Source organism: Malaclemys terrapin, chromosome 2 (genome assembly GCF_027887155.1).
Source record: "Malaclemys terrapin pileata isolate rMalTer1 chromosome 2, rMalTer1.hap1, whole genome shotgun sequence".
Taxonomy (NCBI): Eukaryota; Metazoa; Chordata; order Testudines; family Emydidae; genus Malaclemys; species Malaclemys terrapin.
In genome coordinates, this window is record NC_071506.1 from 213,077,591 (window position 1) to 213,103,504 (window position 25,914).

At 42.6% G+C, this 25,914-nt stretch overlaps 1 protein-coding gene across 1 annotated transcript in view; it reads right to left on the reverse strand.

Moving 5' to 3' along the window:
• The window catches only part of STT3B (STT3 oligosaccharyltransferase complex catalytic subunit B), a 97,397-nt gene that overhangs the window by 3,120 nt on the left and 68,363 nt on the right, over nt 1-25,914 (reverse strand). Inside the window, exons 6-15 of the mRNA XM_054019849.1 lie at nt 25,695-25,793; nt 24,028-24,174; nt 20,775-20,823; nt 19,863-20,017; nt 18,381-18,592; nt 15,284-15,471; nt 14,532-14,703; nt 4,818-4,991; nt 3,395-3,508; nt 1,072-1,284 (exon numbers count right to left, since the gene is read on the reverse strand). Coding sequence (XP_053875824.1) covers nt 1,072-1,284; nt 3,395-3,508; nt 4,818-4,991; nt 14,532-14,703; nt 15,284-15,471; nt 18,381-18,592; nt 19,863-20,017; nt 20,775-20,823; nt 24,028-24,174; nt 25,695-25,793 — 1,523 coding nt within the window. The remainder of the gene's footprint in view (nt 1-1,071; nt 1,285-3,394; nt 3,509-4,817; nt 4,992-14,531; nt 14,704-15,283; nt 15,472-18,380; nt 18,593-19,862; nt 20,018-20,774; nt 20,824-24,027; nt 24,175-25,694; nt 25,794-25,914) is intronic.

The following is a 25,914-nucleotide window of genomic DNA, read 5'->3' on the forward strand; positions in this document are numbered from 1 at the left end:
AGCTGTCAGACCAGAACAATGTCAATACTAGAACTTGAATTTCAGGTGTTTGAGTGCAAACTGCAATTGGCACTTTATAATAAAGTTTAAACTGAAAAAACGAAGTTCCAGGCCCCCTGGCAATAAAGGCCAATTCAAAATATTCATGTTTAGCATTAAATTATGACTTCAACTCTAAAGGCAAGTTACCAATTACAAGTGAAATGGTTCAAAACAGATTCCTTTCTACCAATCTAATTACAGTCTAATTGGACTGTGCCACCAAAACACCTTACAGACACTGATAAAATCTGTTCAAACATTTTGTATCCATAAAGTATCCTTAATAATTGTATGTTACACACTAATTTAATAGTGGTACTATCATTGTTCACTTGACAAGATTTGGGACTCCTACTTGGGATAAAAAACTGCATATCACAGGGCTAGCAGTTGCTGTGAAAGATTTTTCCTTTCACTTCCTCTGCAACACGCTACTCCCCCCCCAACACTCCACTATAATAGACAAATAATGCACCAAGACCAAAATATGAAATGTGTTTTAAAAAAAGGAACATTTTAAGTGAGATGATTTCAAAGAGTAAGAAGCCAGACACTTAAGTTCCATCAACAAAAGGTTCAGATTTAATTTATTTCATACAAAAATGTCATTTTGAAACTTCTAGGCATCACTATTTACAAACAGGTTCAGAAAGCAACTTCCACATTATTTTTTACTTGGTGAGCCAGTTACTGAAACATGATTGATGTACTTTGGAGAGTATACTTCAATTTACATGAAGCTGTTTAAGATTTGTAACAGCCAGTGACACAGCCTATTGCCAGTTAGCAACACTGTCTTAAAAAAAAAAAAATCTAGCCTTGTGTCTTCACATGCTCACAGGTTAAGCAGACAGTAAATTAACAATTATTACCAGCAGGCAGGTCTGATATTGGAGACTAATATGAATGAACCGTATCATAAAAAGATCTAGCTAGTGGAAATATATAACTCACCAACTATGTGATTTACTGTTAAAAACAAATAAAACAGGTTGTTGCCCCTTTTGAGTTACTTCACTGGGAACCCACCTTCTTTGACAAATACTTCTGTTTTGGTAAAATGTTGGTTACTCTAGGTTTATGGTCCAATGTCTCTCTGTTGTCTAGTTCTTTCACTTTGTATATTCTTACAAGCCAATGCTCTGATGTAAAGGCTTCCTCCAAATGTTTGAATTTAATGTCCTTGTTGCCGATCTCAGCATTGCGTGTGCGATCAAATCCTGGTGGTGTCCGAAAATCCAGCTATAAAGTTAATGTTACACATCAGTTTGGAAAAAAATATGAAATGCATCACTGCTAACTGAGCTGTGCTCCACATTCCCTGGGCTAGACCTAAACTGCTTTAATGGGGAAAAGAATCTGAAGAGATTATTTTCTGTGCAATGTCATTACTGCTCAGAAAATCTTGAAGCCACGGCTTTTTTTAGTCAGCCAAACTAGAGCTCAACTAGTTCTGACAACTGGAAAGGAAACGGATCAAATGACTGATACTTGTACTATGTCTTCTGCATATGACCCAAGTCACCTGTGTCAGTGGTGAGTCTTATTTCCTTATTCAGAAAGGAAACAAGAACAATGATGGGAGAGCATGAATGTCCAAAGTGCAAGAGCCTGCGGTGCCTTATAAACATGGATGCTTTCTCTCTACCCTCTCTTTACAATGAAAATGCTGCATGGAAGAGTATGAATGTCCAAAGTTCCTTGCGTTGGCTCTATATGCCAAAGTCAGTCCTGAAGTTAAACAGGCATAAGACCCCCTGATCTCAGAGTCCTACTCACTTATATGAATAATGAATTTAGTGCTGTGTATCAGAAATGGAAGGGCACTAAAAGGGGAACAGGAAAAAGAGAATAGAAAGTTTTATGGATTTAAAATAAGGCAAGTAGCAGATGGGAAAAATGGAAAAGGAAAGCATGAATGAATAACTAAGATTAATAAACTTTATTCACAGATGTAAACCTTAATTTATGCTAAATGCCATTCCAATGGGTGGGAGGAGAAACAGCTATCAAACAAATAGTTCAAACACATTTGTGAGAATTAGGTGAAGCCTTTAGGTCTTAGTAGGGTGCCAATGTGACCCTTAGGGTACGTCTATACTTACCTCCGGGTCCGGCGGTAAGCAATCGATCTTCTGGGATTGATCCCGGAAGTGCTCGCCGTCAACGCAGGTACTCCTGCTCCGCGAGAGGAGTACGCGGAGTCGACGGGGGAGTCTGCCTGCCACGTGTGGACCCGCAGTAAGTTCGAACTAAGATACTTCGTTGCGTATCTTAGTTCGAAGTGGGGGGTTAGTGTGGACCAGCCCTTAGTGTTAAAGTCTGGGGAAGTGAACATTTATTTGTTTATGGAAAGTATTTATTTAAGCACGGTTCCACACAAATGAAAAACTATGGCATAAAAAGAATAACTTGAAGTGTAACTCTTCAGCAAGATTACTGCTTACAGTGAATAACTAATTTCAAAGGTCTGCCCGAGGAAACAGAGATGAATACAAAGCAGCAGCAAAGGGTCCAAGATAAAGTCTAGAGAACAGCACTAGTACTGCTAGAGCAAATTAAAGATTACATACCATGGTAATAATTTTTTGCAAAAGCATGACATTAGCTTTGCAAATTAAGATAGCACTCATTTCCATCACTTCACTAGCAGAATGAAAGCTAACATTCAATAAAAAAACTGATCAAGATGACAATAGTTTTTTTGGCCTTATGTCAAATTCAAATTAAATAAAAAGGGGGATCTATTTAGCAATGGCATAACCTTTTCTCCAAGACATTTGCATTCTTATGCAATTCAAGTTTCATTTGAAGTGATTCAATTCCATACTTCATTACCTTTCTTCAATGCCCATTTGTGTAGTATTGGATTACAAAGAAGAAATCTCAATTAACCAAATTAACAAATGGCAAATTTTTATACTTTCAGAGATACTAGTGATAACCTTATCCTTACAAAGTTGATGTGATCTCATCTCCCAGGGAACTGTATTCTCCAGTTGTGGAAACTGATGTAGGAGTTCATTTTAGCCCAAACAAATATTTGGATCTGAAAAGCAATTCTGCAACTCTCTACCCCGCATGGTCCTAGCAGTCAGTTTATAGGTGTCAAACACAATAGATGCTACTGAGAGGTCTTTCTACAAGCAAATGTTTTCAATACCATTTAGAATAACTGTAGAGAGATAGCAAGATTCTGTGTACCTGGGACTTGACAGACACATATGAGGGGTTTTAATAAGGGACTGATAAATGACAGGGGGCTGGTGCTGACATTGAACAAGCGAACTACAGATGACTGACGAGCTGAAAAACAATTGTAAGTAAGTGGAAAGTTCCAGATACCACTAACCTGCATTTCTCCAAATCTGTAATAGGACATTTTATACATGAGACAGTTCAGCAACGTTGGAGAACCTGCCTTGTCTACGCGGAACTCTCCCTGTGGAGTGAAGTAGTCACTTTCCTAAAAAACAAACCAACAAGGAAGTCTCATTCCTTCTTCCACAAGATTCTCACTGATGGGATTTGATGAAGTGTGTAAGCTGTCTTCTGTATTTTGAATATAAGGGAAGTTGTCCTTTAAACAGAAAGTGAGGCTCAACCTAAACTACATCATAACATCTGTGTAACTAAGGCACAGATGTTGTGCACCATCAGTTTTACTGAACAAATTTACCCCATAGCTGACATGGTCTTGCTAATCCATTTATTGTATGTAGATGTACATGACTTGTTTTTGCAGGTATTTCTATAGTAAACAGTTCTTGGAGAACACCAATATTCTGATATATTGATCAAATAAGGTGTATAATTTAGTTGGGCATCTACCAGAATTAGTATTTTATGCTTTATGCATCTGACCTACTATTAATTATTCTGGAATAACATAACTAGGTGTATGGCTATTGTGATATAAGCATGAACTATAGGTTGTATATACAACACACTTGAAACCACACATTTTAACATTTAGGAAATGGAATTGTTGATTGTGTAGAACAATAAATTTAAAAAAAGTCAAGCAAAGGCCTGTGGTTACTGTCCCTGGACATGTGCTTGAATTTTAACTAACTGAGCAGATTGCTCCCTTACATCTGCTCACTTTACAACATTTTCTTTTGTCTACTAAGACTGTTGCTTGTCTTCTCCTGCAATATTCAAGAACTGCAGAACTTGCATCTTGATTTAGAAAATGTGGCTATTCCCTACCCTACAATATAAGTAAAATCATTTTACTCTCCTATTGGCCCATAGTTCAGTGTGGTAGAAATTTATTTCCTGGAACTGTAGTATAAAAACTAAAAAAACCAGCTCCTTAACAGTAACTATTTAAATGTTCAGAACATCCCTTTGGTGATTCAGTTCAAAGCTCAATGGTCACACTGTGACCCACACAGGCTATTACAGTAGATATCCTGTGCTTTCAGTAACAGTTTTCAATTCCATAGATGAAACATACTAAAAAATGTAATGCTTTAAAATGACTGACCCTTTAAGACCATATATACTTAAAGACAGCAGACTATCACTCTCTGCCATCCAAACATGAAAGAACCCTAAAAAAACCATATGATTTAACACATTTTATCAAATAAAATGGTAATAAAATATATAGATTTCCCCCTTGTGATAAGGTCACACTAGAAAAGTGACATTGTAGTTAATGATGGGATTCGAGATAAGATATGGTACCAAAAAATGGATCCCACAGAAATACTGTATTTTGCCAGGGACACACTACTCCTAGCTGTGTTGTTTACATTTCCACTTACCCGGATATCTTTGGGATGCTCGCCCTCTGCTATTCTCACCATCCACAAGAACTTGTTGATATCATCACCAGAGTAGCCAATCACACCTCCAAAAATAATTAAAACATAATCCACATCCAGACTCCTCATGATCTCATATGCTGCTGTCTCATTTGATGACATTGCTTTTCCCACCTACAATATTACAGGCACAAATATCTTAGTATCTGTACAATTGCTTACCAGCAAGCTAAAGGGCCAGAGCCTCAGCTGATGTAAATAACTGTAGCTCTACTGAAGTCAATGGAGCTACACCACTGAACACAAGCTGAGGCTCTGGTCCAAAGCACATGCATTTACCCTTCACAGACCTTGTTCATCTCATTCTGTCTAAAGAAAACCCATTACTCCTCCATTTATTTGGAAACGGAAGAACCCAATCCCTATGAAAATTATTTTATTCTTCATGGGAAAAATCAGTGTCTGTTGGACTGATCTTTACAGTATACAGGACAGTTGTATAATAACTTTTTTTTTGCTCTTCTACTGTTTCTTCAAACTACATTTGAATTGCCAACAGATAAAGGAGATGCTGTTTGGCAGAGTGGCCCAGTGCACAATGAAACATATTTTTAAAAGAGTTGTGATAACTTCAAATCAACAAATTATTTAACGTGCAACTTAATTTTCCATTTTTCACTTTCATTGAGTTCATTGTATCTACATAACCAAAAGGCAAATGTTTCAGAGAGGGGTAAGAATGTGTGTGTTTCTCTCTTTCTTTTCACTCTCTGTTCTCCCCGATTTAGATTTACAGGGTGGAGTCATTTAGATTTAAAAAAAAAAAAAACCCACCAAGACAAGCTCTTCAAGTTCAAACACTACAGATAAGTTTTAGGTCAAAAGGTAATATATGGGGAAGAAAATAAAGTTTATTAACCATAGCCAGAATCTCTCATATAACAGTTGTTTTTTCAGAGTTTAAAAAAACAAAACAAAACAAAACAAGAGTGGAGATATAAAGAAGATACACTTACAAGGTCAACACCTGCACCACTTTAAATTTAGGAAGCTCAACAGTAAATGAAAGTATAGCAATACATCACTAAGATATACATTACTATGGCAACTGTTTTATGTGCGAATTCCTTATGTTAAAATACATCAAAAATTAAAATTTAAAGAATGTTAAGGTTGTTAAGTCAAAGACTTAAAAGCTAGGAAATGCCAGACTTAAGGTGACCCATGCAACATTAAATTTGGTCTCCTAATGCATATACATTATGATACAAGCTTTAATCACATGGTCATATACTATTTTTTCCCCACAGGACCCTTCGTTCAGTGACTGGGCAGTTATCCAGTGTATGGATCCAAGCCTTTTCTCTCTCTCCACCCTTTCTCTCCACAACCATTCAACCTCTGTACTGAATACAGAATGATTAAGATCCACATGGGTATTAATATTGTGCTCTCCCCATAGTATCGGAGTTTTTCACAAATAATGAATTTGTCTTTACAACACCCCTGTGAAATTGGGTGGTATTATCTCCATTTTACTGGAGGGAACTAAAGCACAGAGATTACAGCCGAAGATTAGCACAACACAGTTTCAAAGCACACGTTAGATTAAGAAAAGACGGTTACTCACTGTTGTAACTGTTGTTCTTCGAGATGTGTTGCTCATATCCATTCCATTAGGTGTGCGCGCGCCGCGTGCACGATCGTCGGAGAATTTTCTACCCTAGCAACACCGGCGGGTCGGCTGTGGAGCCCCCTAGAGTGGCGCCTTCATGGCGCTGAATATATACCCCAGCCGACCCGGCGCCCCCTCAGTTCCTTCTTGCCGGCTACTCCGACAGTGGGGAAGGGGGGCGGGTTTGGAATGGATATGAGCAACACATCTCGAAGAACAACAGTTACAACGGTGACTAACCGTCTTTTCTTCTTCGAGTGCTTGCTCATATCCATTCCATTAGGTGACTCCCAAGCCCAACTTAGGTGGTGGGGTCGGAGTGAGACATTGCTGTGTGCAAAACCGCTGATCCGAAAGCAGCATCGTCTCTGGACTGCTGCACTAGTGCATAGTGAGCTGTAAATGTGTGGACTGATGACCAAACTGCCGCTCTACAAATGTCCTGGATCGGAACTTGCGCCAGGAAAGCAGTCGAGGAAGCTTGGGCCCTCGTGGAGTGAGCGGTGAGGTGCGGTGCTGAGACACCTGCCAGGTCATAGCAAGTCCGGATGCAAGACGTAATCCAGGAGGATAAACGTTGTGAGGAGACCGGTGAGCCTTTCATTCGGTCGGCCACTGCAACGAAGAGTTGCGTCGTCTTTCTAAAGTGCCTTGTGCGGTCAATATAGAAGGCTAGGGCCCTGCGTACGTCCAGAGAATGCAAACGTTGATCCTGGCGAGTAGCATGTGGTTTAGGATGAAAGACCGGGAGGAATATATCCTGGTTGATATGAAATGGAGAAACCACCTTAGGGAGAAAGGCAGGATGTGGACGAAGCTGCACTTTATCCTTATGGAAAACTGTGTAAGGGGGCTCGGATGTAAGCGCTCTGAGTTCAGAAACGCGCCTTGCTGAGGTGATGGCTACGAGGAAGGCTGTCTTCCAGGATAGGTACAAAAGTGAACAGGTGGCCAATGGCTCGAATGGAGGACCTGTGAGCTTGGAGAGAACCAGGTTGAGGTCCCACGTCTGAACGGGCTGACGTTGTTGTGGGTACATCCGGTCTAAGCCCTTGAGGAATCTAACGACCATCGGGTTAGAGAATACCGAAGACGCGAGTTCCCCTGGGTGAAAGGCCGATATAGCGGCCAGGTGAACTCTAATTGAAGATATCGCCAACCCCTGCTGTTTTAGGGAGAGGAGATATTCCAAAATGAGAGGAATGGGTGCCTGCAACGGGGACGTGGCTCGTTGTTCGCACCAACAGGAGAACCGCTTCCACTTGGCCAGGTACGTGGTGCGTGTTGAGGGCTTCCTACTGCTCAGCAGAATCTGTTGGACAGAGTGCGAGCATTGCTGCTCTGCCTGGGTGAACCATGGAGCAGCCACGCCGTGAGGTGGAGTGATTGCAGGTCGGGGTGACGCAGCCGGCCGTGGTCCTGAGAGATGAGATCCGGACATAATGGAAGCGGGATCGGTGTCTGAACCGAGAGTTCCAACAGTGTGGTGTACCAATGTTGTCTCGGCCACGCTGGAGCGACCAGAATTACCTGTGCCTGGTCTCTGCGCAATTTGAGCAGTACCTTGTGGACCAGAGGAAACGGAGGAAAGGCATAAAACAGGTGGTCTTTCCAGGGAAGGAGAAACGCATCCGAGAGGGAGCCCGGAGCTCGACCTTGCAGGGAGCAGAACACGTGGCATTTCCTGTTGTCTCGAGAAGCAAACAGGTCTATCTGGGGAAACCCCCACTTCTGGAAGACGGAATGTATGATGTCCGGACGGATAGACCACTCGTGCGTCTGGAAGGACCTGCTGAGTCGGTCCGCTAAAGTGTTCTGGACTCCAGGGAGGAACGATGCCATGAGATGGATTGAGTGGGCAATGCAGAAGTCCCACAGGCGAATGGCCTCTTGGCATAGAATTGACGAACGTGCTCCTCCTTGCTTGTTGATGTAAAACATGGCCGTGGTGTTGTCGATGAGAACTAACACACAGCGGCCACGTAGGAGATTGAGAAATGCCTGGCACGCCAGGCGCACCGCCATCAGTTCCCGAACATTGATGTGCAGGGCTAGCTGGGGTGCAGTCCACAGGCCCTGGGTATGGTGTTCGTTGAGATGGGCGCCCCAACCCAGAGATGAAGCGTCTGTGACCAGGTGCAGAGAGGGTTGTGGGGCGTGAAATGGCATCCCCTCGCAGACCACATTGTGATCTAGCCACCAGGTGAGGGAGGTCAGGACCGAGTTCGGGACCGTGACCACCATGTTCAGGCTGTCCCGATGTGGGCGGTATATTGACGACACCCAGGTCTGGAGTGGGCGAAGCCGAAGTCTGGCATGCCTGGTTACGTACGTGCAGGAAGCCATGTGACCCAGCAGGGTAAGGCACGACCTCACCGTGGTAGTTGGGAAGGCCTTGAGCCCTTGAATGAGGCTCGTGATGGTGCCAAAGCGGTTGTCTGGCAGGATGGCTTGTGCATGTCTGGAGTCTAGAACTGCGCCGATGAATTCTATTCTCTGGGTAGGTTCTAGAGTGGATTTGTCCTTGTTGAGTAGGATGCCCAACTCGTTGAATGTGTGCACTATTATGTGGACGTGAGCTGGAACTTGCTCTTTGGTGCGACCGTGTACCAGCCAGTCGTCTAGGTACGGGAACACCTGTATCCCTTGCCGACGAAGGTACGCTGCCACGACAGCCATACATTTCGTGAACACTCTTGGGGCCGAGGATAGGCCGAAGGGAAGGACTGCAAATTGGTAGTGCACCGTGCTTACCACGAATCGCAGGAAGCGTCTGTGAGGTGGGTAAATTGCGATGTGAAAGTATGCGTCTTTCATGTCGAGGGCGGCGAACCAGTCTCCAGGATCGAGGGAAGGGATAATGGCCCCCAAAGAGACCATGCGGAACTTCAACTTTACTACGAATTTGTTGAGTCCGCGCAAGTCCAAGATGGGTCGCAGACCTCCTTTGGACTTGGGAATGAGGAAGTACCGGGAATAAAATCCCCTGCCCCTTAACTCTACTGGAACCTCCTCTATGGCCCCCATAGCAAGGAGCGTAGAAACTTCCTGAATAAGAAGTTGCTCGTGAGAAGGGTCCCTGAAGAGGGACGGGGAAGAAGGGGGGGAGGAGGGGGGGATTGAAGAAAACTGGATAGCGTATCCCCTGTCCACCGTGCGAAGGACCCAACGGTCCGAAGTTATAAGGGACCAAGCATGGTGGAAATGGGAAAGGCGATCCCGAAAGGAGGGGGCTGGATCCTGGGGGATGACTGGGGCGCCGTCCTCGACCGCACCTTCAAAAGTTCTGCCTGGGGCCTGAAGGTGGTCTAGGTGGCCCCTGGTTCTGACCGGGTTGAGGGCCGGTCCACCTTCTTCTACCACCTCGCCCTCGCCTCCGGGCCGAGTCCTGTCTCTGACGAGGCGGGGGGGGGTAGAAGCGCTGAGGCTGCGGCCTAAATGGCCTGCGCTGAGGGCCCGCAACATGCATCCCCAGGGAGCGCATGATTGTTCTCGAGTCCTTGAGGCTCTGCAGACAAGAGTCCATCTTGTCCGAGAACAATCCATGTCCCTCAAAGGGCAGATCCTGTAGGGTTTGCTGCAGCTCCGGAGGCAAACCCGAAACCTGAAGCCAGGAGATCCTCCGCATAGCGATACCCGAAGCCAGGGTCCTCGCAGCCGAGTCCGCTATGTCCAAGGAGGCCTGCAAGGAGGTCCGAGCCACCTTCTTACCCTCCTCTATCAAGGCCCCAAACTCCTCCCTGGAGTCTTGGGGAACCAATTCCTTGAACTTCCCCATAGAGTTCCAGGAATTAAAGTTATAGCGGCTCAGGAGCGCCTGCTGGTTAGCCGCTCTAAGTTGCAGCCCTCCGGCTGAATAAACTTTACGGCCAAACAAATCGAGGCGCTTAGCCTCCTTCGATTTGGGCGCTGCGGCCTGTTGACCGTGGCGCTCCCTTGCATTCACTGATGACACCACCAGTGAACACGGTTGGGGATGGGTATACAAGTACTCATAGTCCTTTGAGGGGACAAAGTACTTTCTTTCCACCCCTCTCGCTGTGGGTGGGATAGAGGCAGGAGTTTGCCATATCGTAGTGGTGTTAGCCTGGATCGTGCGGATCAGGGGTAACGCCACTCTGGATGGGGCATCCGCAGAGAGGATGTTCACAATGGGGTCCTGCACCTCCACAATCTCCTCTGCCTGAAGGTCCATATTACGTGCCACCCTACGTAATAGGTCCTGGTGTGCCCGGAGATCAATCGGGGGTGGACCCGTGCTCGTTGTGCCCGCCACTGCCTCATCTGGGGAAGATGAGGAAGATGCCTCAGGTGGCAAGGGATCCAAGGGCGGGGCCTGGTCCAATGAGCCTTGGAGCGGAGCATCACCTGCCTCTGGGTCCAGGACGTCAGGTGCGGGCACGGAAGCCTCCATGCCCCCTGGAGGAGGGCGAGAGATGGTGGACTCTGGGGCCCTTCGCTCAGAGTGCACCGAGCGAGAGGCTGATGGTGGTGGAGCCCCTTGAGCTTGGTGGTACGCCCACGGGGTCCAAAACGATCAGTGTGAAGGTCCCTGAGCGGGATCCTCCGCTACCTCCTGCCAGTGGCCCATGTCCGGATCATCGGCCTGTCCCTGAGGGGGGTATGCCGATCTCGATGCCCCATCGGAGGATCGGGACACTGATCTGGATGGCCATGGCGGTGCCGACCGCGCCGAGACGAGCTCCGGATGATACGGTGCCGCACGGTGCCGGCCCAGAGATGAACGGTCCCTGTGCGGTGCCGGCGAACGGTGCCGAGAACGGGATCGGTGCCGATGACTACGTCGGTGCCGAGAGTCAGACCTGGACCTGGAATGTGATCTTGAGTAGGCCCGGTGCCGGGAGCGGCCTCTCGACGTCGAGCGTCGATCATAGCGGTGCCGAGAACTACGTCTCGATGTCGATCGGTACCGACGATCATAGCGGTGCCGAGACGTAGAGCGGTGCCGCGACGAAGATCTTGGCCGCGAGTACGACCGGTGCCGAGGTGATATTCGGCGCCGGGACTGTGAGCGGCGTGGGGACCTGCTTCGGGACCTGGACCGGTGCCGTGGTTCCAGCCCTTGCGATGGAGGGCGCATCAAGGCAGGTTTCCCTCTAGACTGGACCGGACGAGTCAACGGTGCCGTCGGTGCCGGTGGTTGAGGCGGTGCCGGCTCCGTGAGAGCTATTAAGTCTCTCGCCGCCGCGAAGGTCTCTGGAGTCGACGGGAGGCACTGTATCACCGCCGGTCTCGGAGACGCTATCTGCACTGGACTCAACGGCCTCGGAGCCGGAGTCGACGGTGCTGGAGTCACCTGTTTTCGGTGCTCCACAGGCGGACGCGGCTCTACCCCCGGCACTGGTGGAGCCGGCGTCTTCGGCACGGAGGTCCCCGTCTTATGGGCTTTTTTATGCCCCGGGGATAATGACCGGCGCCGAGGCACTTGTTGTGCTTGCGGTGCCGACGAGGTCCGGTGCCGGGGAGGCTTGTCCGACGCCACTCGCGTGGTCGGCAAGGCCGGTGCCGCCGGGGCACTGCGCACCGAGGTGCTAGGTGCCGGGGCCTGACTCGTTGATGGAGCGTCCGGACTAAGTGCCGCCTCCATAAGGAGTTGCCGGAGCCGAAAGTCCCGCTCCTTCTTGGTCCTTGGTCTGAAGGCCTTACAGATCTTGCACTTATCTGTTTGATGGGACTCTCCCAGGCACTTCAGACAGGAGTCGTGCGGGTTGCTCGTGGGCATAGGCTTAGCGCAGGAGGCGCACTGCTTGAAGCCGGGAGCGTTGGGCATGCGGCCGGGGGAGAAAGGGGGAGACGACCCCCTTAATCCCCTGAACTACTATAACAACCGAACAATTTTTTAAAAACTATTTAACTATTTAACTATAAACAACTAGAACTATAACTATAACTGTGAATAACTAACTAAGCTAGGGAGAGTGGAGAACAGCTATGCCGCGCTCCACAGTTCCAACGACCGTCAGGGGCGGTAAGAAGGAACTGAGGGGGCGCCGGGTCGGCTGGGGTATATATTCAGCGCCATGAAGGCGCCACTCTAGGGGGCTCCACAGCCGACCCGCCGGTGTTGCTAGGGTAGAAAATTCTCCGACGATTGTGCACTCGGCGCGCGCACACCTAATGGAATGGATATGAGCAAGCACTCGAAGAAGAACTGGCTAAATCAACAGATCTCAACAATATGTATCAATGGGGAATCATATAATGGGGGCGTTTCTAGTCACCTTCTGCAGGGATTGGTACTAGGTCTGATGCTATTCAACATTTTCATCAAGAATCTGTAGTAAATATAAAATCACTGCTGATAAAATTTGTAGATGACAAAGATTGGCAGAATGGTAAAGAATGATAAAGACAGGACAGTCATATCAAGTGATATGGATCGCTTGGTAAGATGGGCCCATTCAAACAAAACAATAAATTAATAAAGTCAAATGCAAAAGTTACACATATAAGAGCAAGGAATGCAGGCCATACCTACAGAATGGGGGATTTTATCTTGGAAAGCAGTGAGTTTGAAAAGGATCTGCCAGTCTTGCCCCAGCTGTCTCACATTGGGCATCCAGAAAACAAGGAACACAACTAGGATCAACTATGAATATTTTTATTCAGTGACTTGTTCTGCATCACACAGGAACTCTATGGTAGGGGCAAGGATAGAATCCAATTCTCTAGGGTGGCAGGCAACCTCTATAACCATAAAACCATCCTTTCTTTTCCTGCAATCCCCTGCCTCATTTGCTTCACACCAACTACTGCAATAAATGTCTGGTGGATTACTGCCTCAGCCTCCTTCACTACATAATCCTGATACATTCTCATATCTGTCCATATGCTGTGCAGTGAATGAAGCAGGGTTCCTGTGGGAAAAAATAGCATGTGATTATGTAATTAAAGATTGTATCATAATGCATGGCATCTGACCTGGAAAATCTGAGCCCAAACAGTTAAAGTTTGGAAAAGTTATAAACAAATGAAAATAAGGTCTTATCACAGGAAATGTCAGGCAACCTTAACTATAGGCAGTGCTACCAGCTCCACCTATAATACGCAGGACTTAAAATTTCTACTCACCTGAGACATAGGGAATTTATATATATAAAAATTGTGCCTATCCCTTGCAATTCTGAAGAAAAACATTCCAACTATTAACCAAATGTAACTGATATAATGCTGTCTTCCTGAGTCTGCACAGACCGCTCTAGTGACTCTGTTGCTGCTCAGAACTTTTCCGAGTTTCAACTGAGTAAAAACTTATCTGAATCTTGTCAGTTTTCACAGAGCTACTCAGAATCCAGTAGGCATCAGTGAAACTGATGAATTAGATCAATTTCACATTAATGCTGCTTAGCAAAACTGAGTAGCAGATGACCAGCTCTGGAGCTAACAACTGGGGAAAGTGATTCAAAAACAGAGTCTAGGGAGGGCTACATTAGCAGAGACCAACCCACTCATCCATGTATCAGCCAGGAGGCTCTAGGAACTAGAAGAGGAAAAGAAAACTGCCAGAAGGAGTTATGTTGTGGGAAGGCTTCAAGTTTAGATATCTACAAATTTACATTTCCCTATTTTGATGCAGACTTAATTCTCAGAATAATTTTTTATTTAAAGATAATTTAAGGGGAAAAAAAAATCAACTAGGAAATTAGATTTCAAGATTATCCAGTTCTAGTGTCTAATAATTTTGCTCCATGATAATCTAGTTGCAGCATGTATTTTTTACCTCAATGTAATGCAAGATTGAATCAGCACCACTGTTTCATATTTTGATCATACCGTTTAGATTTAGATATTTTGTATGGGAATTAAAAACATTCTAATTCTTTAATTTGGAAAGCAATCTTTCACACTGGAGTTCTAACATATGACAAACCTTTCTGTGCTCCTTCCATTCCTCATTCTATAGCAATTCTCTTTAAACCACGCTATGCGTAAACAACTTAGAAATTGTTTTTAGAGTAAAAGTCAGCCAGATATTTTGATATTTTTAACCTCAGAGTACATAAAACTACCTTCCTTACCAGGGCTATGTGGCTGTTGTTCCAGGTATTGTTATCAACTAAAGTAGTCCGATTGGCCATTCCTGCTATCTGATAGCCATAGTCCCACCAAGACATTACTCGAGCATGTTCATCTGTATTTTGTCTTAGCCAATAGTATGCCTCTCTGAAATCATCCAGGATGTTCCGAGTGCTGAAAGAGAAGCATCAGTTTAGCCTATATTCAAACTAATGTCAGCGTCAATTTAACCACTAGTTGGCTACTGCTTTGTGGAGATCTAAATCAATGCTCAAAACAATCTGCATACACACATAATTCTTCTAAAGTAAGTTTGCTGATGACATGCACTCAAGAGATTTGATTAACATGACGACAGCTGGCTAGTCATAAAACAAAACTTTTGAAGAGGTGACAAAATTGTATTTTGAATAGTATATTCAAGTACAGACTTTATACTTGGTTGAACTACGTGCATCTTTTACATTATCTGTAAACATAAGCTAGCTTACAAATTGTTTTTAAATTAAAAGTCAATCAAGTATTTTGATGTTTTTACTTCTGACTACATAAAACTAGTTTTACCATTTTGTTGGGATGGGGGGGAGAATTAGAAATTGGATATTTAGGTCAGATCTGAGATTACAGAAATAGAATGGAAGAAGCTGAAAGGGAAGGCAAAACAACTCAAGATACCAATCTCAAGAGCCCACCAACTTTTTTTTTTTTTAATTTGCCTTTAGAAATTGCCTTCAAATATACAGTGCTTTCTTACCCATCATGATTGTATGAAGCCAGAACAACACTAGGACTGGAGTATGCATTGCTAGTTACCCAAGTGCAGTGGACAGCAAACATCATCAACAACATCAGCATCAACATAGTAACAATACTCTTGATGTTGGGACCCAGTCCTTCTTCTGTTTTTTCCTGTTCAGATACGTGTTTCCTCACTTTACCTGCCTGAATAAACACAAATTGAACTGTTACAGCAGCTTAGATATAAAAGATGTTTTTCTCGCCATGGCAATGGACCCAATAGCTTTCTCTACACCATTGCCAATTCACAATATCATGTAAATAAAAAGATCAATAAAGTAGTTCTCCAAATCTGAATATGTACAGGGAGATTTTTACATCCAGTACCATGTAAAATGAACTCTTCATTTAAAATCTTCCTTAATAGCATAAAATGCTCACATCAGATGAATGCTTCAGAGCCTTGTTGAGGTGACAGTTGAGTGCAGGGCAAAGTAAGAGGTGAAAATAAGGCCATTGTAGTTGAGAAGAGCTACAAGAATCAAAGCTTGCCATTGTTAAGGTTAGGTAGGAGATATTCTTCTTGCACAGTATTTTGGTTCACTTTATAAACCTGCAGTGAATAGCATGGGTTTCTGAATTCTGCCTCAGAAAAACAAGAACCTCTTTGGTGTGTTCCGGTTTGTTTCAGATGTGAAAAAAGGAAAGAAGAGGCCTAAATATCTTTTTGAGGCAGGGTGAGGTGAGAGAAAGAAGTGGGTATATTTGCTGCAAGAAAAAAACAGTAAAGGAAAGATAACCAAGTCTCCTATGTTACAATACAAAGTTAGTCAAAGCCACAAATATCAAGGAGCCATGTGCTGCCATCTTCCTCATAAGCAGGAAAAAGGCAATGTAAGGTTTATGAAGATGATCTTTTCATAAAATATATAATCCTTTATTTTTCACTGTATTTGAGAGAAAATAATGGCAAGTTTTTGCTATTTAGAAAAAACAAAAACATTTGCATGGCAAATAAAATATTCTGACTTCAATTCAGTAAGCTTGTAATTGTGTTATAGCCTGCACACCACTTCCTGGTTTGTGAAACCCTCTCCAGGGAAGCCAAAACACTAAATACATTTTTCTTTAATCCTTAGACCGCTACATAATCTCCTGGGGTAAAACTGACTTTCAATAGGATTTAGACTTCTAAATTGCTTAGGCACTTTTGAAGTTTGTCCCAGGTGAATAACTCCTGTAAGGAAAACGGGTCTGAGCACTAGGAGATTAGAAATGGGTGCTTAACTACAGTCATTCTCACTCTATTTCTCTGGTCAAAGAACTATGCATTGCCACTATGAATGACAATGAATGCCAGGGGAAGACAGTGAGAATGACTCTAGAGTCTGGTGGTAAGGCTCTCACCCAAGATGTGGGAGGCCCAACTTCAAGGCCCTCCTCCAATGGCTTCATTTATCCAGAGTGGAACAGCTTCAACAGGAAAGACTGAATGAGAACCTTGATAACTGTGAGCTAAGGGCCTGATTCAAAGACCATTGAAGTCAGTGGAAAGACGAACTGGGTCTTCCACATCCCAGGTGAATGCCTTCACCAGCAGGCTGACATTTCTATGAAGGTGGCTCTCACCACTGCCACCACCTTCTCTTCCTACAGCCATTAGGTGAATGGCATCTAAGTCCTAACATTTTTTTTGGCTGAAACTATTTGGCAAATTCATGTCAAATTTGTGCTGGCAAGGAAACAGACGTACATTCTTCATAGCTGAAGCTTCAAATGTAGCCCTAATTAGGGCACATTACCCAGAGATAACAAAGGCAGGTCTGAGCATAACTAAGTCCATATAAACGACAGCAACAATTACAGCTACTAGCTAGACGCAGATAGGACAAGCATTATGGGCTACCACTGCTCCATCGGAGCCACGATGGATCTGATAGGACTCCCAGTTTACAAATTATCCTTGTATTAGGTAGGCATATGGCATCAATAAATGTACACTTGTGCCACCAACCCACCTAATTCCTCTAAATGTTTTTCTCTACCAACAAGCAGGTTTGTAGTCTTGTAAGGTTTGAGCTGCAGCCAGTTTGCAATTAGTTTCTCGAGCAGGCAGGGGGAAGAGTAGTGAGACTGTAGAATTTAGTTTTGCTGTAAAGGAGATTCAATCCCTGATCCAAACCCAACTGAAGTCAATTGGAGTCCTTCCATTGACTTCAATAGGCTTTCAATCCGGCCCTTAATTCAGTTACCAGCGTACCGATAGTATGCTTTGAAAGCATAAATGTCCTTTAGTGCCCTCATATACACACTGAAATGGGTGACAAGATAGAATCTGTACAGCTAATCCTGTAGGAAAATGAACTTCCAATCCTACCTTTCTGGGAAGAAGGACCAAATACATGGATTCCCAAATGGTTACACTTGGGTGACTGCGGTGTCTTATTGGTGGGTGTCTGTTCTAAGCGTTAATATTGAATTTCTTGATGCCAGCAATCCCGACCTACAACAGTAGTTTATAGACAGCTGTAAAATATACTGGGCAAAAAATAGGCTATGTTCTGACCTCCAGGGTGTTTCCCAGAAATAGCTAGAGTAGGAAAAAAGCCTGCAATGCAATTTTACTGTATTTGTGTATTTGGAATTCAAGGTCAGCATCTGCACACTGAGTTAAGACACACAGTTCAGGGAGATACAAGCTCCTCTGCACCTCTATCCTGACCATCAGCCTTCTGCTTTTTCCACTGTTGCACCTCTCAAGACAAGGTTGATAGTTTTATCAAACTGTTAAGAATGAAGTCAGTGTGTTTAAGTAAAAGTGTGTAGGGCATCTGGTTTAAAATAATAATAATGCTTCACACATGTACACGACTTCTCATCCAAGAAGTGACAATTCCACGAGGTCCTATATCCATTTTATAATAATGCCTTATCAGACGGCAGCAATCCTTGCTTTAAGAGGAAGAAATTCAGCCTGTCAAAGCTCTGACACTGAAGCTTTGAACCTCAGACTATATTGCTCCCTGTTATGAAGGCCAATGAAAAATCTGTAATGCTTAGTATAAAAGTGCATAAGGATATATCAGCAATGCCTCAGAATCTCTTTTGCTCACCTTGTCATACAGGTTGCCTGGGTTTCTTTTGTCATCCTCATCACTGCTGTCTTCTATTGGTGGATTTTCCCTCTTCATATCATCACCCAAATAGTGTTCAAACACATTGGAGAAAGCAATTGCTGACAGCATACAGACCACTGGAGTCAAAGTCAACATCAGACGAACCATCACACCAGCAAAGTAAACAGCACTGATTGCATACAGAGCGACTGCAGAGACAGAAGTCCATTAATGACATTTAGAAAATAACATTCAGCTATTCTCAGAAGAAATTACTATGTCATTAAATTAGCCTCAGAAATAAAGATATCATCTCCTAAATGGGGTTGACAGCATCTTGGTATATAATACACATTTATAGCACACATCTTGTTAAATATTGTAAAAAGCTCTTATTGAATAGTTTACAAAGACTGTGTTACATCTACATACATCCCTTTTATCCCCCAAAGGCTTCTTAAAAATCTAACTTTGCAGCTTTTAGTGAGAATTAGAGCCGAGTTTTGATATTCATTAACAGCTTGTGGTATTTCACCAAAAATGCACTCTACATGAACTGGTAAAAGGAAGAAATTTGTGTAATTTCATTTGATAAAAATACAGCAGAATGGCTTTAGACTGGATATTTTACTGAAACAGAAAAATCAGGTTACAATTTGTAAGGAATTACATAAAAACTGATGTGAATGTAAGTCATGACATATATAATCACTCCATGAGATTTTGCAAATTTACAGGGGGTTGTCAACATTTCAATTCCAAGCACATACCTCCAACCACTTAAACATGTTTTTGCTAGCAATGTTGTAAGGTAACCCCCTCACGATCCCCCAGTAGAACAATGTTATCATTCTAGAATACCTTTATAATAGTAAGAGTGCTTTTCACAAGAAAAAACGCAGGGAAGGGAAATTGTTATAGCAACTATTATTTAGACATTGTTGCTAGGACAGTTTCAACCACGTGGACTGTGTCATAAATGTTAATAATTTATTGTTTATAGAAAAGGAGATCTGCAATGGAAATTGTTCCAGACCTTCACTAGTTTAATTTTGAAATTCACTAAGGGATTATATGACTTAAGTATTAACTAAAAAATGAGGTCGTCCCCCACCCCCCCCACACACACTCTGGCCTCTTTCATGCTGGATCAAAGGGGCTGGAGCAGAATTAAGGGACCTTGAAAGCCCTGGTTTTGGCTGGTACATTGAACCATATTAAGAAATTTAATATTTTCAGTCCTATCTCTTGGAAAATATTTTATCATCTCCCGTAAATCAAATTGCTATAAATTGTGTTCAACGCTATGTGGCGACAGCAAACTTTACAAAAGTGTCTTTATCCAACAACACAGTTGTTGAAGCCTTCTTCTAATACAAAATGCATATCAACTTTATTATGGGATGCAAAGCACACCAAACAAAGCAGAACTTTGATGAAGACAAGATTCTAGAAAATAATTTTTGAATATCTTCTTACCAAAGACTCTTTCATCATTGATATTTTTGATACAGAACCACAGCCCTGCTGGGAAAGTACACACGAGAATATGCAGATCAAAAAAGAAGGAAACCCATGTTGTAGGCTGATGCTCAGACACAGAGGCAATGATCGGGATGTGAATTTTCGCATACCTTGTTTAAAAAAAATTCAGTTCAAATTATTTTGAAATGATGAAGTTGCCAAAATTATATAAATCAGAATTCAAAAGCAAATTTAAAAGTAAACATTTTAATTTAAAATGTTAAGACTTTATTCAGCAGAAATTTGAGGTACCTTTTCAATACATAATATGGTCCTATATCTTATGATATTCAAAATAGAATTATTCACACAGACTGGACATATGCATTTAGCACGCATATGCAAGAGTGCTAAAAACCTGTGTGTAAGATAACTGTCAAAGATTCATGTACGTTTTGTGCCAAGTCTGTACATATTGCATAGGTATAACTTAAAGGTGTCCTATTTTAAAAAAAAAAAATCTGTCCCCAAATGTTAATGGAACATTTTTAATTATACCGTATGTTATAGACACAAGTGTCTCAAATCTCAGTTGGGGAATATTTTTTTGGTTCAAAGAAAGACTTCCACAGAAGTTAGAATCTTTATAGTTTTAAAATAGTTGCCACCTACCTATCTACAAACATCTAAAAGAGGCAACATTTTGAGGAAAACCCTCTCAATTGTCAACAAGGGAAAAACTTAGTAAAATGTCAATGTTTGGAACTATATTGGTCACAGTTTCAAGACAGGTTATGTAAATGCTCTCTCCAAACAGTTTGTGGAAAATTTATATCTGAGCTTTTATCGATGGGAAGGTGGGATGGAAAGTGTGTTCTTTATATTTCAACAGGACAAATAATGCACAAGTCCTCTATCCCTACTTACCCGGTGTCCCACAGTGAATAAAACCTGCCACTCCATGGAGCAATGTAACCTGAAAAAGTCAAGGAAAAAACTAATCTGCTTAGATATTTAATTATAATGATTTAGCTATTTCTTCAGATGTCTGCATAAGCATATATTACAATGAAAGTTTAAAACAGTTAAAAAAAGGTCATGAAAACCCATATAATTTATAGAATTATTTCTGTCAAATAGACATGCATGTAAACTGTGTATCATAGCAAAACTAACAATGATTCTCCTCTTAAGGAACTAAGAATTCTCAGCCTTACAGGACTTACATTATACTGTACAGGTTCAATGTCATCATCACTCACACAGCTCAACAAATCATCAAAAGGTAGAGTAGTAGTTACGACACATGCTCCAAAAATCAAAGACAGTCTATGGCGTTTGGAGAAGGGAGTCATTCAATCAAAATAAAACAGAGCAGACTACCTAAATACTTTCCTTGCAAAGTACTGTTCCTAAGTCATCAACATTTCATCTAACATTTGATTGCTATAATGCCATCACTGCAGTATCTACACGCAACAGTGAATGCATATTCGGACACCCTGATAAACCTTATGTAAAAGTGTCAGGCTTTTTGAACATGGCTCTAACACAAAAAGAAAGCAATGATACCGTATATCTCCAAGCTGAAAGAACTTTTATTTTTCCTTCCCCTGTCACATTTCAATTGGTCATTTAATGAAAACGACACAGAAAAGTATTAAACTGAAGCATGAAAAATAAAATTTCATCTTTTAATCCATATGGCTTTATGCATGGAGTAGGAAAAAGTTCTCTCAAGTCTGCATGTCAGCTGAACATAACTGATTCAAAGTTTTAATCTCTTATTCTATAACAGGAGGTGGTGAGGGCAAATTTGCGTACATGAGTTTATTTCCCCCAAGCCACACCTTCTGCTTAATCATACAGATAATATTGAAAAACAGAGGGTAAATATATGTATTTGTTTTACCCTCTATAAATGGATGTAGAGGTGATCTAGTTTTACTACCACTAAATTGAAATATATTGTAGGTTCCTACAGAACTGCTCACACGTATCTGAAGGCAGATCACAATCCAGCAAGTTGTGGAAACATCTGGTAACATCTATATTTGTTCTTTTTGTAACTTTTCAGCTCAACAGCAAAACAAAAAGATTGCTGTTACAACCCTGACCACTAAAGTCAGCAGCATTTTTTTTGAACCACTATGTTATACATTCATACTTCAATTTGTAAAGCAATTAGTAATGTGTGAATTCCTGATTTGATGACATCAGGGTTCAGATTCAATCAGTATGGTGTACTGGCACATCTCTTTCTTGCTGCCATAGTTTCTAGCATTTTAACTTTTATTTAAATTTTTTTTAAAGTAACTCTAGCAGTTAAGGTTGTTGAGATAGCATCTTTTACACTCCACTCGTGTTTTTGAAGCTATGCCTGCATTTGTAGAAGCTGAAATAGCTCCAGAGGTGCCAACTGTACATTCATATTGTTGGTGTCACTAGGCATAGCTACCAGGTAACTAAGGGGAGTGGAAGGCCAGAAGAGCCGATGAAACTCCTTTGCTCTGGGTCTAAGTGAGCCACAATGACTCCATCTTAAGAACTTTCACCTACTTCTGTGCTAACTGCTTACATGCTGAAGCAGAAATGTAAGGGTCAGCTTTTCTAGCAGACAGCTGTAGTTCTGTTCACACTAGCAAAACGTGTAGTGATAATGCGGGGGAAAAGGGGGAGGGAAAGACTGCGTAAGACTGCATGCGCATGAATCTACAAGGCCATAGAGAAGCATACGAATGGGAACTGTTCTAATAAGCCACAACGTGTGTCTGCTGTAACTGCTAGAGGAGGGAGGGGTGGGAAGGGTAAGAGGGAGTAACAGACAAAGGCTTACACAGAAACTGCTTGGAATATAAAGTGGAACATGTGCTGATATGTGCTGCACTTGATTTGAGACGTGTTGGTCTCCTAGTGCCTATTCAGAGCTCTTGAATAAAGTTGGTTTTGCTTCTCCACACCTGGTGTGTCTATTAGTGCAGCGCACACCGGGCAACGAACCCCGCTGTTTGCCTCCTCGGGCCCATCTGGGCCAGCAAGAATATCACTGAGTGCTAACTCAGATATTCAATGATATTTTGGCATAAGTGACCAGGCTTGGGAGACGTTGTCTACCTCCCTCTCCCCATCAAGAAGATATGCCCAAGGAGCCTAAAAGAGCATAGCTGAGCATCTCAGGCACCCTTAAAGGGGAACCAACTCAACAAGCTTAGTGGGACACACAAGCCTTACCTAGTGGAAGTCAAATCCAAAGTACCTAGCAGAGACCAGGAGTACATATGGACCCCAAAGAGAGGGAGTCGAACCCAAAGAGCCCTGAAAGTCTGCTTGACCATATTTTGAAGATCTGCACAATAAACTGTGAGCAGCATCACTTGTGGGTGGATCTTATTTTGTGGGCAGAGCTTGGAAGAGAACCATTACCTTTCTGTTCTGACTTCTGGACATTATCAAGTGTATCACCAGTTTTCACAATTTTGAACTTCATAGTACATTATCTCTTTTCCACATTTCCCCCCAAAACCTATTTTATCTGTTCCTTTTCAGTATTTGAGAAAATAATGATTTACAATAGTTTTCTACTGTAAATTGTCCCTTGTCTTTGTAAACTACACGTTTCCTAGATTTTGACTTTTTTCTTATATAAATTTGAACTTCTATCTTCAGTGCACTGTGAAGAAGAAAACACATAGGCTTCAAATAACACAGGCACTTGCTTGCCTCATTTAAACATCTTCCAGGCATGTAACAGAATCAATGAGTTAGATACTTTTTCTTTTAAAAACCAGAAAACATGTCTAACAACCCACTATATGCTTAACAGATTGCTACTGACCAACTGGAATTGCATTATACTGATAACCTCTTTAGGTCTGAGTTATCTATTTTAGGTTCAAATCTGGCTGAGGTCACAAGTGAATTTGGTGATCTCATCCTAGCCTACATCAGACATTTGGTAACATCACAAAAAATCCTGTCCTGGAGGCCCAGAGAGTTGGAACAACAGTGTTTTACAGGACAGGCCTAAAGAGTAGTAAGAACGAACTACCTAGAATCTGTTCACATACTGCTTAGTTTTAGTCAGACAAGAATTATTCCTACCCTTGCTAATTTATGAGCATTCATCATCTTTTATCTTCACTTTGAAGTACACACACAGTTCTCATTTGAGGTCTCTTACCTGTATATGTCAAATAGATGACACTCAGGAATACAACACCAGCAGCTAGTGACACACCCAAGAAGAACAAGGTCTGGAATTCTTGCTTTGTTAGTCTGTCTCTCAAATACTGCAAAAAGGCATAGGCTTGCAGCAGTGCAAACACACCTGGTTAAAGAAAGAGGAAAATTCTTGTTTAAATTCTCCAATAGAACAAGTAATAGCTGGTATACCTGTGGAATCCTTTGACCAAGGCTATGTCTACACTAGCACTTTTGTCCATCAGGGGTATGAAAAACAAACAAACAAAAAAACCCACCACACACCTCCGACCGACATAAGTTTCACTGACAAAAGTGCTGGTGTGGACAGCGCTATATCAGCAGGAGACACTCTCCTGTCGGCATACAGGGGCTATACGGGAGACCTTACAATGGTGCAGCTGCAGTGGTACAGCTGTGCTGCTGTAAGGTCTGTAGTGTAGAAACAGCCTATGCTGGAATTCTGGGAAACATTGTATGACCTTTTAAGAAGACTACTGCAATGCTTACCCTTCTGGCCAAGAACCCATTAACACCTATGCTCATTTGATACGTGATCCACAAGACTGATTTGCAAGTTAGATCACTCGTGTATCTTTAAAGAGTTAAAAATGTTGCTCTTGATAAAGGGAAGGCACTCCTCTATTGAGGAGTCAGGGGACACTACTTCCCATAAGATTCCCAGTTTGTTGTCATTGGCACTTGCTCCAATGACCCACTCTGCAAAAATCTAACACAGGTCTCCTGAAATCAAAACACTAGATCAGGGATCGGCAACGTTTGGCACGCGGCTCGCCAGGGTAAGCACCCTGGCAGGATGGGCCAGTTTATTTATCTGCTCACGCAGCAGGTTCGGCCGATCGCGGCCCCCACTCACCGCAGTTCGCCGTCCCGGGCCAATGGGGGCGGCGGGAAGCCGCAGCCAGCACATCCCTCGCCTGTGCCGCTTCTCGCCGCCCCCATCGGCCCGGGCCGCGATCGGCCGAACCTGCCACGTCAGCAGGTAAATAAACTGGCCCGGCCCGCCAGGATGCTTACCTGGCGAGCCACGTGCCAAACGTTGCCAACCCTGCACTGGACGGTCTATATCTTGGCACAAATGAAAGTAAATTTTCATACAAGAGGAGCTGACTGAAAAATTTAAACTAGGAATACTAAAATGTAAAAATCCCTCACCTAGAATGTTTCACACTAAACTATTTCAGAAAAAAAAAATCGAAGATTTTAAATTATTTATAAATTCAGTTGTTCAGTAGAAGTTATATTCCACCTACCAAACATTCCAAATACACAACTGTTTTTGACACTTAAAAGTCACATTATATTCCAAAATTACAGTTGATCTAGTTGTCAATACAGGACTTCATACTGAGAAATGATCTAGTTTAATACTGGTAAAATATTTACTACCTCCATTAACTTACACACACAAAAAAATGATAATTTAACAATTAAAAAGGCATCTCCCCTGCTATTTACTAAATTGTAACATTTTCTATCTGTACCAATTTAATTAGCTAGCATGTTTCTCTTTCACAACTTGCATAATACAAAGGAAGTGAACAGCAACTTTTCTACCAAAAATTCGTGGGATACTTTGATGCATTAACATTTTTGGAAATACTAAAGGAATTTTAGTTTTCCTACCTGCAGCAGCCATGTGCTCACTTGTTCTAATTGGCTGAAAGCCCACAAAAGGTATCTGCATGGATAATATTAAGCCCACAATGTAGAAAGTGCTATATGCTATAGAAGAGAAAAGGGGAAGAGTATGAATTACTACATAATACTTCAAAAAACAATTTCAATTTTCCTTTTATCCCCATCTGTAATGACACATAATATAGCAGAACTACATCATTTAGGT